The sequence below is a fragment of the Stenella coeruleoalba genome (genome assembly GCF_951394435.1).
Source record: "Stenella coeruleoalba genome assembly, chromosome: 9".
In the NCBI taxonomy this organism is placed as follows: domain Eukaryota; kingdom Metazoa; phylum Chordata; class Mammalia; order Artiodactyla; family Delphinidae; genus Stenella; species Stenella coeruleoalba.
The window spans coordinates 48,341,910-48,357,716 of NC_137155.1; the positions used below are offsets into that span (position 1 = coordinate 48,341,910).

At 35.5% G+C, this 15,807-nt stretch overlaps 1 protein-coding gene across 1 annotated transcript; it reads left to right on the forward strand.

Annotated features, from left to right (window-relative positions):
• The first annotated feature begins 208 nt into the window (after positions 1-208).
• TFPI2 (tissue factor pathway inhibitor 2) lies at positions 209-4,313 on the forward strand. Its single transcript, XM_079931645.1, has 5 exons — positions 209-398; positions 678-860; positions 2,090-2,269; positions 3,466-3,636; positions 3,966-4,313. The coding sequence occupies exons 1-5, from the start codon at positions 311-313 to the stop codon at positions 4,046-4,048; spliced, it is 705 nt and encodes a 234-aa protein (XP_079787771.1). The 5' UTR covers positions 209-310; the 3' UTR covers positions 4,049-4,313.
• Positions 4,314-15,807: the final 11,494 nt, after the last annotated feature.

Consider the following 15,807-nt stretch of genomic DNA (forward strand, 5'->3'; position numbering starts at 1 on the left):
TTTGGGAGGCAGGTTCAACTTGGTGGGGAATTCCTCTCCCCGCCCAACCCCCACCCACCGCCGCACACACTCTCCAGCGTCCAGGGGGCGGCAGGGTCAGCGCTCTCAGGGCATGAATCAGTCTCCCCTCCAGGCTCCGCAAAGGCACGCTCCGCCCTGTCCCAGGTCAGAAGGACGCTCACCCTACATAAAGCAGCGGCACCCACCACGCTGGAACTCAGACTGCCTCGAGGTTGGACGCTGTGCACCTTCCTCCCGCTGGCACATTCTGGGGACGCCTCACCCCACGGGCGGCTTGAATCCAGACACCATGTACTCTGTTCGCCCCCTCCAGCTGGTGGTTCTGCCGCTGCTCCTGGTGGGAACTGCGCTGGGAGATGCTCCTCAAGCGCCGCCAGGTATCTCCCTGCCCAGGGGACCCCCTTATCGCCCCGGCCAGGCGGCGAGGGCTCCGCGGACCCCTGCACTCGCTCTCTGTGCCCCGCTTTCCCCGATCCCTGCCGTGCACCACGCAACGGGGCACTTGCACCCAAGTTTGCACTTTCTTTCTCTGCAGATGCCCTTCTGCTGTGCTGGGAAGCTGCCGGGACAGAACTCCCCGGGAAGCTTCTCCCTCCGCGGAGATGTGGCTGACCTCCTTCTCTCACTCTCTGGCTCTCCTTCTGCCCCTCCTGTAGGAAATAACGCGGAGATCTGCCTCCTACCCCCGGACGAAGGGCCCTGCCGGGCCCGGATCCCCAGTTACTACTATGACAGGTATACGCAGAGCTGCCGCGAGTTCATGTATGGGGGCTGCGAGGGCAATGCCAACAATTTCGAAACTTGGGAGGCCTGCGATGAAGCTTGCTGGAGGATACAGAGTAAGTGCTCGCACGCACACTCAGGACTCTTGTGCTGCTCCTTGCACTGAAGGGCTAGTAGTAACTTAGCTTATTTTCCAGATCCCATCTTCTACAGTAAGTTTTAGCCTGAATTTTCTCAAATATTAAGGCTTTTAATGCTTTTCAGTTTACCACAAGTGATCACAAAGTTTACAACGCCTAAGACATCTCCTCTCTCCTAACTGGCATTTATCATAATTCACTGCGTGTGCAGACTCAGGAAAAGATTTCACCAGTAAGACGCAACACTGCAAGAGTATAATGTATTAGGTGCAACATAAGGGCTTGTCTGTATTTATTATAGTTCTAAACCTATGGTTTTTATGCCTCCTTGAGAATAGCATTTTCTCGTGTCCACTATCTATCAATCTGAAATACTTTTAGTGGATTTTGTTATTAAAGTGTGATTTAGCTAATTATAACCTTATTTTTGTCCCCGATACCCCATCAGGTCTTAGATTAGTAGAGAGATATAGTGGAGATTCATGATGCTGTTTTCGATTTTATTTTAATTATGTTTATTATCTCTGTTAAGGCCTGTAACAGAACCTGGGGCTCTGCTATTCAAGGAATTGAGCCAGGGAAAAATGTGTATTCCTACGAATAAGTTTGATTAACTTCGTATGTAGAAACAATCAGAATACTCTGAGAGAACAGTCTTTCCACTGAAGTTGAAAATTTATCATAGCCGAGCCAAGTCTGGAGACACTGTTAAAAAAAAAAAAAAAAGCCGAATCCAGTTGCCTCTCAGTGTCTGTGGGGATTGGTTCCAGGACCCCACCCCACCCATACCAAAATCCACAGCGTTTGTCTATAACATATGCACATCCTCCCTTATACTTTAAATCATCTCTAGATTACTTATAATGCCTAATACAACATAAATGCTAGGCATATAGTGGCCACCATAGGACAAATTTAAGTTTCGCTTTTTTTTTTTTTGAACTTTCTGGAATTTTTTTTCCTGAATATTTTCTGTCTGGGGTTGGTTGAATCTGTGGATTCTGGACCCAGGGATACAAGGTCTCACTGTAACTGGACTAGTGGGCAGTCTTTTGGGGGTTTACTAGCCCAGCACTAAATATGATGCCTTCCCCCACTCCACCCTGGCCACCACCAGTTGTTTCTGAAAATACAGTAAAGTTTTGAAAGTAATACCAAGAAGGTTAAATTTTTACTAACATTGTTTTATGCTCTTCTTGTCCTAGAAGTTCCCAAGATTTGCCGGTTGGAAGTCAGTAAGAGGCAGTGTGGGGAGCTCAGAGAAGTGTATTTCTTCAATCTAAGTTCCATGGCATGTGAAAAATTCATATCTGGCGGGTGTCACAGCAGTGAGAACCGGTTCCCGGATGAAGCTACTTGTATGGGCTTCTGTGCACCAAAGAAAGGTAAATATTCTTTTTACAGTGTTTCTATTTCATTTCTTTATTAAGGCTTTAGGGTGAAAAAGTTAACAATTTGATGTGGAATGAACATGGTTTGCGTTCTGGTGATTTCACATATAATATGATATCAATCTTCACACTATTGCCCTGTGAGGGAGTATTATTATCCCCTGTTCTACATATTAGAGTGCAAGCTAGAAGTTAACAACTTGCCAAGTTCTCAGGGCTGGAAAGTGACAAAGCTATGATTCAAGTTTTGCTTCCTCTTCTGCATTGTTTCTTTAGAACTATTTCTCATCTACGTAATTTACACGTAAAAAATTACAATCTTCATTAATGACATGACCTCAGGTTTGTATGAAATCAGTTGTATATATGAGATAGTGTGATAGAAAGACTTCATGGTGAAACCTGAAAATTTCTAAAGTTTTTGGTTAGATTTCTGTGTTCTTTAGTAGTTACAAATTGTAGCACAAATTGATCTCTATCCCTCTTTTCTCTCTTCCCCATTGCTTACCTACATTCCCCCCACACAATCCCTAAAACCATGGGTTACTTGGGTAGTATGTAATGTTTGTACAGGCATTTTCCGTAGGCATAGCAGAGACACGTACACAGAGATAAATAAGTTCAACAAACAAGGAAAACTTGCTTTGGCAGAGACTTTGATAAAGCTCTGTAGCTATACAGTGTTGAATATGCAAAATCTTGGATTAATGAGGAGATGGTTCTTGCTGGCGTTCTTTTAAATTGTTTATGTAAATGTAAGTGTTCCAGTGGCTACCTGGGAATTAGATACATGTATTCTTGATTAATAATGGAAGGAGAGCTGATAAAAACATTTAAAATAAAACTACCAACACAAGAGAGTTTACCAAAGCATGTCACATATTTTCCCATGAAATGTAGCCCATTTTTACCTGTCCATATCTGTTTTTCGGGTTTAATTTCTTTACACATTCAAACGATACAAGGATATAGCTTGATATTCTGTCCACTTTATAAAAATTTAGAGTTAACAAAATATGGCATGTCAGCTGTTTTGAAATTCAAGGCACACTTTTTAAATGGCGTAGTATATTTTGGATTCAGAACGAAGCTTCTATGGGATTAGATTTTCTTCAGTTACTTCAGTAATCAGCACAGTTTAGTAAATCTGCTATTACTGCATTTTTAATTTTATTTTCTTTTTCATTAAGGTCCATCATTTTGCTATAGTCCAAAAGATGAGGGACTATGCTCTGCTAATGCAACTCGCTATTATTTTAATCCAAGACACAAAGCCTGTGAGGCCTTCACCTATACTGGCTGTGGAGGGAATAACAATAACTTTGTTAACGTGAAGGACTGCAAACGCATTTGTGTAAAAGGTAGTGGATTTTTTTCTTATTCAATTTTTAAACTAACTTTATAAATAACTCATAAGCAAAATTATATTTTGATGTATCCATTTTACTAATAACATATTGCCATTTCTAGACTACTTCTACATAGATAGCGCTTTAGTACTGGTCAGTTTTGTCAAAATGCTTATACTGGCTAGGTAGAGTGTTATTGACTAAGTGGATAGTGAGTAAAACTGACTTTATAATCATTAAAATTAAGATGAGGTGAGTTTGTAAGCATGTCGTAAGTGGTGATTTATAGCGAGCCTACAGACTGGGTAATATGATGTTTATTTTTATTTTGTTGACCTTAGCCTTGAAAAAGGGAAAGAACAAGAAGATGCCAAAGCTTCTCTTTGCAAGTAGAAGACTGAAAATTAAGAAGAAGCGATTTTAACCCTTTTTTTTTTCCGTATGTCATCTTGTGAATGCCTTTATGATTATATCTGAAGGATAATATGGTAACACAAGTAAGCGAATCATTAGTGATTTATTCACCAGTTCTTATGTTATATTTTTAAATTTGTGTATTTTTTATACATAACTAGCTGCTATTCAAATGCGAATCTATTATTTTAAATTTAATGTTCAACTATTTTTTTATGAGGTTAAATTTTTGCTGTGCATAAGATATAAAAGCAAATATGACTCACCCAGTTCTTGGGGTTGCTCTCCCTGATTTCAGAAGATGATAGTAACTGAAAAATATAAGACAATATAATCATATTCTTTTAACACATAGGATTATAAAAAGGACCAGCAAATATATTTAATTTTGCATTTAAAAGTTAGATTATATTTTGGGGCCAAGGAGACAAACTTGCAGACTTACCAACACTTCAAAAAATGTTACAAATGCTACTATGTAGACACTGCTAACTTATTTCTATTTCTACAGTGTCATTTAAAAGATAATAAAATAAAGTAACTTTTTTGACTGAATTAAAAAGCTAGTAAAGTAATTACAACCAGAAATGCACTCCTCGGGTAGGGGTGGGGGGATTCTCTGTCTCTCTCTCTCTTCAGCTATCCATCCATTCCCCACTCAGCGTTAAGTTGTTAAAATTTTTGTACTGTTCAAGGTGCTTATTTATACTATACCAGAGACAATGCATAAATTTAATAATTTAAATTCCACTAATAAAATATTCCTGATAAATATGATCATCCCATTTTAAACAGTTTTTTTCTTTCTCTGTAACAACAAGATTTTTTAAAATTCCTACATTTTCTTGGCAAGATTAATGTTTAAAAGTATGCCCCTGATATGGCCAAATTATAAGTACATTTGCCCTTTTCTTGAGCAATGCCTCCTTTAAAAATCTATCCCAAAGGTATTGTGACAAAAAAAAAACCCAAAATGCTAATATGCTGTAGTTGATATATTATTTGGAATAACTGAAAACTGGAAACAAACCAGATACTCATCAATAGGGGGTTGGTTGAAGAAATTATGGATGAAAAATCAGCAAATTATCTATATGTGGATATCATCTGATCCTCAGGATACATTAAAGAAAAACAGGGTCTAGAACAATATGAATAAATACACACACACACACAAATCACAGAAGATACAAAGATATTAAAAATGTTTACCTATAAGATGAGGTAGGAGACAAAGGATTGGACAGGTATGGAAGTGAAATTTATGTGAATGTACCTTACTATAATTTTGATCCTGGATCATGTAAATATTTTGTGTAATTAAAAAACAAAATTAAATCAAAAAGAATAAAAAGCATTCCTTCTAAAACTGGAAACAAGACAAAACAATTGAACCTAAATGAATATCAAATAGTGGCATAACTACAAAAAGGGTATATAATTATTTTCAGTGACTTTCAAAACTAGTATTTTGACTCTGTATCTTTTGGAGGATATAATCTAAGAGTCAAATAAATTCTGAAGCTATCTAAAAATACATTTTTTAGTCTGATTAGTAATATTGTTATTTTGAACCTATCATACATAGAATACTATATTATATATTCTATAAAAATGTATTTGCCACCCTTTCATTGAAAAGTCTTTTGACAATCCAGTAGGAGTAAGTATACCTACCGTCCAGATTATGGTCACTAAAAGAAACCAGAGCTTGCTGAGTCTAGGTCTGGGACAGGAAATGTGTAAGATGAACCTGGGCCATCTTATGCTGTAAAGCAAGGAAACTATCAAAGACTAATGAATTAAAAAAAAAAAAGACTAATGAATCACGTCACAAAAACAGAAGAGTAACATTAGGGGACTTCCACTGACCTAAAATGAGGCAATATGAGCATCAAAACAAAAAATGACCACAAATATATAAGTATATAAATATGAATATAACATGAGTTAATAATTACACATACACATCCTTGGTGACTCTTAGAGGTTGCTAGGGCATTGTCTCATTACTCTGAAAACTGATGAAATTAGAAAAATACTAAAGTACTTATCCTTTTTTATTTAGTCTTAACAACTAAATAGTGTACGAGAGAAAGTTACTCATAGAAGAATCCCACCTAATACATGCAATAAAATGTTAGAAGATACCCCTAATGAAGTATGCATCTAGGTAATGATCATCTGTGGATGCTGAAACCATGGCATGAAAGATTGATGGGGAACAGTATCATGGAGAAATCAGACTAATGTCTCTGAACCCATGGATAATTTTAACATTACTAAAAGTGTGCCAACAGACATTATTCACTTCTGGATGTGATGCAATAAGAAGTGTACACCCTTTCTGATGAAGTAATCTTTCAGAAAGAAAGAGAGAAAAAATTAAACCTGAAGTTAGGCCAGTCTCTAGAGCTTACTGTCTATCATATTGCCAGATTGTAAGGTACTCTTGGTGGGTAAAGGAGCAAGTTGGAAGAAACCAGGGAAAGTCAATCAGCCAAATACATAATATTGGACATTCTACAGGACAAATATCCTAGTCTCTCCAACAAACCAAAACAATTTTTAAAAGGAGGAAAAAGAGGAGACAGTGCTTTTATAGAGTATGAGATGTAACAACAGCAAAAAGCCTGTCATTAAAAGGTTTTCAGTTGAATAAGGCCTGTATTTATGACTGCTTTTGGTGGTTTCTGAGAATGACTACAGCAGAAGGATCTTGTGTGTGCTCTGGGGTTGTCGAGTGAGCGATACAGAGCCTCTGGGCATGGTGGTTAGGGGGTTTCAAGCACTACAGGGAAGCTTGATTTATTTGTTGACTTTAACCCACCCTGGGACCAAAGCCCTTTGGGGATCATGGACCTGACTTCGCTTACAGCTACAGCTTTCTGCTCAGAAAGGGTAGGAGGTAGACTTTCTGATATAACTGTTCTAATAGCCCAAACCTCTGCCATTTTAATCTAATGACGAAATAAATAGAACTGTCGTAGGACATTCTGCAGTTGAAGGGAAATTCCTTTTTGCCACAATCAGCTTGAAGACAGGTCACTACTGTGATTTTACCAGACAGCTGTTTAAAAGGAATGTCTCATTCCGTGACACAAAAAAAGGAATGGCTAGCTTTCGAATATCACAGCCTCTTACTGAAAAAAATTACTCTGGACTACCACTTATGCACACACATTGTCACATGTTCACCGACAGAAACTGCAGTGGAGCCTTCTAGATTGCCTGGATCATGGTACCTCCAAGTGTACATGTTATCTCTGCCAACAGTCTTGTAGACATTTAGCTAATGATGTTATTTAGTAAGGGACTGTCCTTTGGCATGTCCTTCCCTGTATTGTAAGAGTGGTCATAGAAGCTTGTCTTTAGAAGCTTCATGTTTCTAAAAAAAAAAGAGAAAAAGAAAAGAAATGTCTTGCGATAAAAATAAGAAAAAACAGAAAAGTGCAGAGTTGTAGCTTTAAATATTTGTTGTCTATATATTCTGTCATAAATATAGAGATGGAGGCAAGTAAATGTGGGAATCAAAATCATCTACAATTATTTCTTCTCCCTTCACCCTTGTATCAATTGGTCGCCAAGTGTATCTATTCAAACCTATTCTAATCCTCCTTATCTTACTCCAGAAAATTAAAACATTCTCCCAAGTTTCCTCCCTGCCTATGTCTGCTCCATATCCAATCATCCACACTAAGGCCAGGGTAATCTTTCTTAAAAAAAAAATAATCTTATCAGGTTACTCTTCTGCTTAAAACTCTTTAGTGGTTGAATTGGGAGATTGGGATTGATATATATGCACTAATATGTATAAAATGGATAACTAATAAGAACCTGCTGTATAAAAAAATAAATAAAATTCTAAAAAAAACCCTAAAACAAAAAAAAAACACTCTTTAGTGGTTTCCTATTAAATCTTCATGTTACTGTCCAAGCCCCTAGTATGTCATTTAAGACTTCATACAAGTAGACCATGACATTCTGCTCCAGCTTCATCTCCCCGATTACACCATCATCTATAACCTACAATTCAGTTGCACTAAATTGTGTTCAATTTCCAAAGCATAGTGCTTTATTTTTCTATAATACAGTTATTAAATTTTGTGCATGAGAGCCATCTGGGCAGCCAGGCACAGTACAGACTCCTAAGCCCCATGCCCAGGGGTTTTGATTTAGTGGTTTGAGTTGGCACTCAAAGATGTACATTAAAAACACTGGATCCAAATGATTAGAACGTATACTTGCATGACACGTGAGGAACACAGTTTTATGCCTTAGAATGTTTAATTTTCCTTTGAAAATAGTATCCATCCCTCCTTAATAACTACTTGACAAGTTGAATCTTCTTGTTGGCACAGCATTCCTAGACCCTCCTCAAGCAGGTTTAACCATCTGTTCTGTGGGCTTGGCTATACCCAATACAATTCCCAGTCACTCTAACACAGTATTTAATTATTTTCCCAGGAGTTTTATTGTTAGGGTGTTTGGGTTTTTCAAGTAAAATTAATAGGTTTTTTTCATTTTAAAATATATTATCATACTCACTGTATAATATATAGAAAATAAAAGAAAAATATAAGGATAAAAATAAAAACAATCCAATATTTTACCACTAAGTGATTAACAATATTTGTCTCCTTGAGGGAGAAATAACTTAGTCAAGAGATATGAGCATTTTTATGCTCTCAGTATATACTAACAAACTGCATTACAAAGTTAAATCAATTTATCCCCACCTAAGAATCTATGCAAATGTCCAACAATTTGGTTTAAAATAAACAGAAAAATAAATCACTTCTTTATAATTAAGTGGTATCTAATCATTATTTTAACTGGTATTTCCAAGATTATTACTAAATGTTGCACTTAAAAATATTATACATTTTCTCTCATTAAAGGTTAATACTTCCCTTTAAACTTAGCTTACAATGTTAACATAAAAATAGAGCTAATATTTTATACTCGAATTTTTAATAATGAATTGTTTCAAACATAGAAAATTACAGAAAACATTATAACTGACCCAATTTAAAATACATGATAGGAGTTTGCCAGATTTGTTTCAGGTGCTTTTTCTATTTTAAGAAATGAGATGTGGCAAATAGAGCTTAAGACTCAAATGTTCCTCTGTCATCCCATTTCTCCCTTACTCTCCTGAGAAGTAACTGCTCTCCTAATGTTGGAGTATATACTTTCTGTGCATATTTTAATGCTTGTATTATGAATATATTCACCCACAGCAATATGAAGTATTGTTACACATTTTAAAATTATTTATGATGTCACACTATGTATCCATTGTCATCATGCATTGCTACCATTATGTTTCAGGTATAGTCTATAAATCCACATTGTTTCATGTAGATCTGCTTCATTTATTTTGACTACACAATGTTATTCCAGTACATGAATACAGTATATTCATCCATTTCCCTATTGACGTATATTCCCAAATTTTTGCTTTTATAAGCAATATAATAACAAATGTTTATATACATATCTCATATTACACACACATGGACCTGGAAGTGGAACTGCTAGTTAAAGACATGTTCATCTTCAACTTACTGTATTTTGCCAGATCACTCACCAAAATATTAGTACCACTAAGCACCAATGTACACAAATTTCTATTTCTTCAAGTTTTTGACAACACTGAACACTGTCAAAGTCTTTAATTGTTGCCATTTATAAGTGAGAAATTGTACCTCACTGTTGTTTAATTTTTATTTTCCTGATCAGTAATGATGCTGAGAATCATTTTTTTATATTTGTTGGCCATTCTCATTTCCTCTTCTATAAATTGTCCATTTGTATTTCTTCCATTTTTCCCTTTGACTCTGTATCATTAATTTGTATATTTTTATGTATTCTGGGTAAGAATCTTTTGTTAGTTATGATTTACAGATATCTTCTTCCAATTTGTGTAAATAGTGATGTTATTTTGTTTTTCCTCTGCAAGTTGGATTGTGAAGCTACATTATTTCATGATATGTCATTAAGCAGGATTCATTTAGCACTTTCTCAACTCTTAAACTGATTATGTGACATCCTTACAAGAAATCAGGAAGTATGATATTTGTGCCAAAGCCCAGTAGATTGTGAGATATTTCCTCAATAAAACACTGCAACAATTTGAACAAAGTGATAAGGAAAGTGTTATGTACTATAAGAATTATTATAGAGAATATAAGAAGAAGCAATATTGGAAAAATTACTGGCTAAGAACTTCTCCTAACTAAAAACATATGACTATATATTCAAGAAGCTCTACATGTTCCAAACAGAAAAAATTCAAAGAAAAATACAACTGACCACATCTCAGTCAAAATTCTGAAAACTAAAAACAAATTGAAAATCTTCATATAACTAGAAAAAAACAAGTATCTCCAAATGAGCATCAAAAAGACTGATGACTGATGATATTTCAACAGAAACTATGGAAGTCAGAAAATGACAGATTAACATTTTAAAGTGCTAAACAAACAAAACCTGCAAACCAATAATTGTACACCCAGCAAAAACATCCTTCAAAATGGAAGGATGTTTTACATATGTAAAACATTTTACAATATGTTTTACATATAAACAAAAGCCAAGAGAATGTGTTGTCAGCAGATCTGCACTACAGAAAACATTAATGGAAATTCTGAAGGAAAATGATCCCAGAATGGAATGAGAGCACTAGAAGATAGAAGTGTGAAAAACTATAAATGAATATTCTGTTTAAAAGTATTGAGTATTATATCTTATGAATTTAAAACATGTAGGTTTTAGACATATGGAATTAATAGCACCAAAGGTAGGAGTGTTGGTTAATGGAATTAAACTTTTCTCAGCTTCTTGTATACTTTCGGGAGTATTACAACTTACTAGCTAGAATACATACAGTAGTAAGTTAAGGGTAATTGGTGAAAGAATAACAAAACAGATAGGGCTAAAAAGTGAGTAAAGAATGGGCTAATAGGAAAAATGGAATAATGATTAATCCAAAGGAAAGCAGGAAAAAAGAAATGAAGAAACAAAAGATGGGACAATTAGAAAACAGTGGCAAGATAGCTGACTTAAACCCAACTATCTAAGTAATATTATTAAATATAAGTTGGCTAAACACTCCAATTAAAGGAAGAAATAGTCATGTTGAATTAAAAAACAAACAAAAATCCAGGATTCAACTCAATACTGTTTACAAGACACATGCTTTATATACGTGTTATAAATAACTGAAAATAAAGAATAGAAAAGGTATACCATATAAACACTACTAACCAAAATAGTTTATTAATCTCAGACAAAGAAGATTTTGAGACAAGGAGAATAGCCAAAATAAAGAGGGACTTTCACAGTGATTGTAATTTATATAATTTGATATTTTAACACAGTTCTTTCAGTAAATGAAAAAGTAGGAAAAATTAATGAAATAGGAAATGTAAATAACACTATACCCAACAGATTCAGAATAAACATTGTTTGTAAGTATATATGGAATATTTACCAAGTGGACCACTTGCTGATCCATAGGTAAGTCTCAATCTATTCCAAAGAATCAAAATCACATATATATATATTCCCTGTATATTCCCTGATTACAAAATTAAACTAGAAAGTTAGAAAGATGGTTGGAAAATCTCTGAGTGTTTGGAAATTAAACACATACTATTATATAACACATGTGCCAAAGATGAAATCACAATGGAATAGATTTCAGCTAAGTGAAAATAAATCTGACATATCAAAAATCTGAGATGCAGTTAAAATAGTGATCAAAGGGAAATTTATACTTCTAAATTAGTAATTAAAGAGAAGAAAGACTGAAAATCAATGTTCCAATCCTCCATCTCAAGAAACTAGAAAATTAACCATATTAAACACATTATTTAAGCACCCCCCAAAAATGTAGAAGAATGTAAGTTAATAAAGATAACAGCAATAAAAATGTTTAGAAAACAGACATAAATTTTAAGAAAATAAAGTCAAAATTTTTTCTTTAAAAAAGTTAATCAAGTATTTTGTTAATAGCAAGATTTTAAAGAAAAGAAAAAGAACATAAATTATTAATATCACAAATAGAAAAGCAGACAATATTACAAATCACAAAGTTGTTGAAAATAGAATTAATGGATATTGTTAACAAATTCATAACAATACATTTGGTAACTCAGATGAAATAGGCAAATTCCTTTAAAAACAAAAATGACGGGGCTTCCCTGGTCGCGCAGCGGTTGAGAGTCTGCCTGCCGATGCAGGGGACGCGGGTACGTGCCCCCGTCCGGGAGGCTCCCACATGCCGCGGAGCGGCTTGGCCCGTGAGCCATGGCCGCTGAGCCTGTGCGTCCGGAGCCTGTGCTCCGCAGCGGGAGAGGCCACAACAGTGAGAGGCCCGCGTACCGCAAAAAAAAAAAAAGACAAAACATGAAAAGCTATGTAATTTGAGGGGTCCAGTACAGAGTGAGAATGGCAGATTCCTTGCTCAAACACTAATTAGGAATTTAAAGATGGTGACAATAAAACATTAAACCAAGAGCAGGACCCTTGTAAATGCATTGTGACCACATGGAATGCATGCCCATTAAGCTGGTCCTGTTTCCAAAACTAACATGAAAATAGGAAGACATTCTGGATGTTCCCATATCTGTTAAAGAAATTGAAGCCACAGTTCAACTTTAGCACAAAGAAAACTTCAGGCCCAGATGGATGATTCATTGGTAAATTATCCCAGACTTTTAATAAGAAATAATCCTAACTTCCAAAATCTCTTCTAGAAGATAATAAAAAAGAAATACTTCCCATTTTTCAAGACTAAAACTAATTGGGAAAGGCATTACAAGGAAGAAAAATTATAGGCCAATTTCTTCTTTGTGAATAGATGCACAAAACTTGAACAAACTATTACAAAGTCAAATGCAGTAATATACAACACATCATGACTAAGTGAAGTTTGTCCCAGTGGTGTAAGACAGTTTCAACATAAGAAAATCAATCATTGTAAATGACCACATTAACAAAATAAATGACAAATCACATAATCATCTTAACAGATGCAGAAAAGGCATTTGATAAAATTCAGTATCAATTCATGATAAAAAAAATCTCAACAAAGTAGGAATAGAAGAGCTCCTCCTTCATCTGAAAATGGGTGCCCACATAAAACCTACAGTTAACATTATATTTAATGTTGAAACCTATGAAATTTAAGCTATATGAAAAGAGGAAGGAAAGCATCAAGGGGAGAGAGAGTGAAAAGGTGGTAGGATCAATAATGCTGTGAAATCTATTGTTGATATCTGTTTGCCTCTGTGACTTGGTCTTTTAGCCTGAAGTCCCAGAGGTTTGTTCTGTAATTTTTGAGTCTAATAATTTACTGAGTAACATATCAAAATTGACCCAAATTTAAATATTTTATAGTTGTTTTTCTTCTTGCCACTTTTGTTATTTATACATACACATGATTTGCTTGGCCTATTTTCTGTATCTAGTGTTTTCCTTTTGAACAGCTTGTGTCTTGCTGTGGTCCCCAGCGTTTTTGTTTGGCACCAGGGACCGGTTTTGTGGAAGACAATTTTTCCACTGATCAGGGCAGGCGTGGGGATGGGGGTGGGGGATGGTGGATGGTTCAGGCAGTAATGCGAGCGCCAGATGAATTTTCGCTTGCTCGCCCTCCGCTCACCTCCTGCTGTGCGGCCCGGTTCCTAACAGGTACTCGTCCGCGGACCGGCCCGGGGTTGGGGACCCCTGATGTCTTGGATATTCTTGAGTCAACAATAACAAGCATCCCACGGAGCACTACAAGGGGTTTGGGTAGCTTACTAGGGTTCTTAGTTCAGGAATACTTTTTTCTGCTGGTGCACAGAATTATAAAGACTTTACACTGTGGTGTGTCTTCTACTGCTGTAATTCTTGAACTTTCTATGAGATTCTTACTTTCCATCATTTTCTTCCTTCTTACCATTCACTATCAAGTCTATCAAGCCTCCAAGGGCTATTTATTTCTTTTCGGTTGTCTCACTGCCACCCTATGCAATGTCTTCCCTAGTCTGCCACCTTTGGTTCTGCAGCTTCCATGTCTTTTCTCCTTCCCAATTCCCCAACAGCTGTGGCTTTGATCCAGATCTCACACTCCAGTTTGGGTAAACCCCTCTTTTTCTTGGGGTAATATTATCTGTATTTCTCCAACTGCAGGATCCCACTACACTCTCCTCTTTTGGGGGCATAACCTTCACATTATTCCTCAATTACATGTAAATTGAAGTTTGTGTGTTACCTTTCTCTTAGTTTTGCTCTAGATGTAAGTTATGGGTGGTTTTATTATATCTCCTTATGGATCCATATAGTCTTTGGAGGATGTGTAGAGAGATTATTACTTAAGTAACCACCATTATCCTAGGGAATCTGACAAACACTTTTAAAACTGAAATAATATTTAAAGTTTTAAGAAACACAGATCAATTTTCCTGTTCTCTTTTTTAAACTTAGTCTGATTTTTACATTCATAACTCTTAATGTGTACAGAATATAAATTACAGTTGACTCTTGAACACAGGTTTGAACTGCACAGGTCCATTTATATGCAGATTTTTTTCAATAAATATACTACATATATTTTAATTTTACAGATCTTTGAATTAACTAAGTGTGGGGAAAAGTTTGTTTGATTAGAGATCACATTATGTGGAATCAAAAGAACTGGGGTTTGAGTTCTGATTCTATCTAAACTGTTTCTGCTTCCTGCCCTTGAGTGAGTCATTTATTAATTCCTTTGTTTTTGAGGCAGAGATAGCAGTATACAGACTTTTGTCTGCACAGGCATGGGTGCTCCTAACCCCTGAGTTGTTCAAGGGTCAACTGTATATGTTGACACTACCTTCAGAGCCTAAGCCCCTTAACCCCACAGTTGCACTTATAACTTTATCTTACCTAGTATTTGAAGCTAATAAATTCTTCAGCAAAGATACAAATTGATATGGTCCTAGATTAGAATTTTGCAGTAGAGGCCAGCTATTCCCCTCTGAAACTAAAATGGAGGTTAATTTTATATTTTGCTTAAACAGTTCTTTTATATTTGATACAGAAGAGCTCTGTCTTAGTCATCCTCTCCCGGAAATTTTTCATCTGAATCACAGCACTATAATTCTCATGACAAATTGATATTCTGCATTGTGTTTTAAAGTTAATCTTTTCAGATAACTTTTACTTGTAAAATACATTTTTTTTTTACATAGAGCAGTTGTTCAGCTATAATTTTAAAGAATATATTCTCAGTCATTTTTTGTTTCTTGCGTTTACTGGAGTGAGATGAATGATGGTATACCATCAGTTTAATGATTACCTGCTAAAAACTTTTGTTTCAAATAGTAGTCTACACTTTTAAGTGAACAACCAAAGCTATTTACAACTTTTTAACAAATATTGCTGTCTGTAATAAAATGTTACTTTATAAATCAAACTTTTGTATGCAAATGTCATTTCTTGTAACTAATAATCAAGGCTAGCCTTATCTCAAGATTACGAGTTATGCTTCAAGGAGACAATTACCTTTAAAATCAGGATATTTCTAAATTATTGTCATTAGTTCAAACATTTAACTACTGAAGACCAGTATTTGCCCTTCTTAGAAAATAAATGGTTATTACCTAACTTTCTTTTCTAAAGATTTATATTGATTTTTACAATAATATCACAGTGTTTTATTCTTCTTTAAAAGTAATTTCTTCACTATTTGGATACATTTATTTTCCAGGTTAATTTCAGAATCTGTTTTTCAAGCTA

Coding starts and splice junctions, on each gene's coding strand:
- TFPI2 (XM_079931645.1), top strand. CDS start 311: ATGTACTCTGTTCGCCCCCTCCAGCTGGTGGTTCTGCCGCTGCTCCTG. Junction 2,270..3,465: donor CTTCTGTGCACCAAAGAAAG/GTAAATATTCTT, acceptor TTTTTCATTAAG/GTCCATCATTTTGCTATAGT. Junction 3,637..3,965: donor CAAACGCATTTGTGTAAAAG/GTAGTGGATTTT, acceptor TGTTGACCTTAG/CCTTGAAAAAGGGAAAGAAC.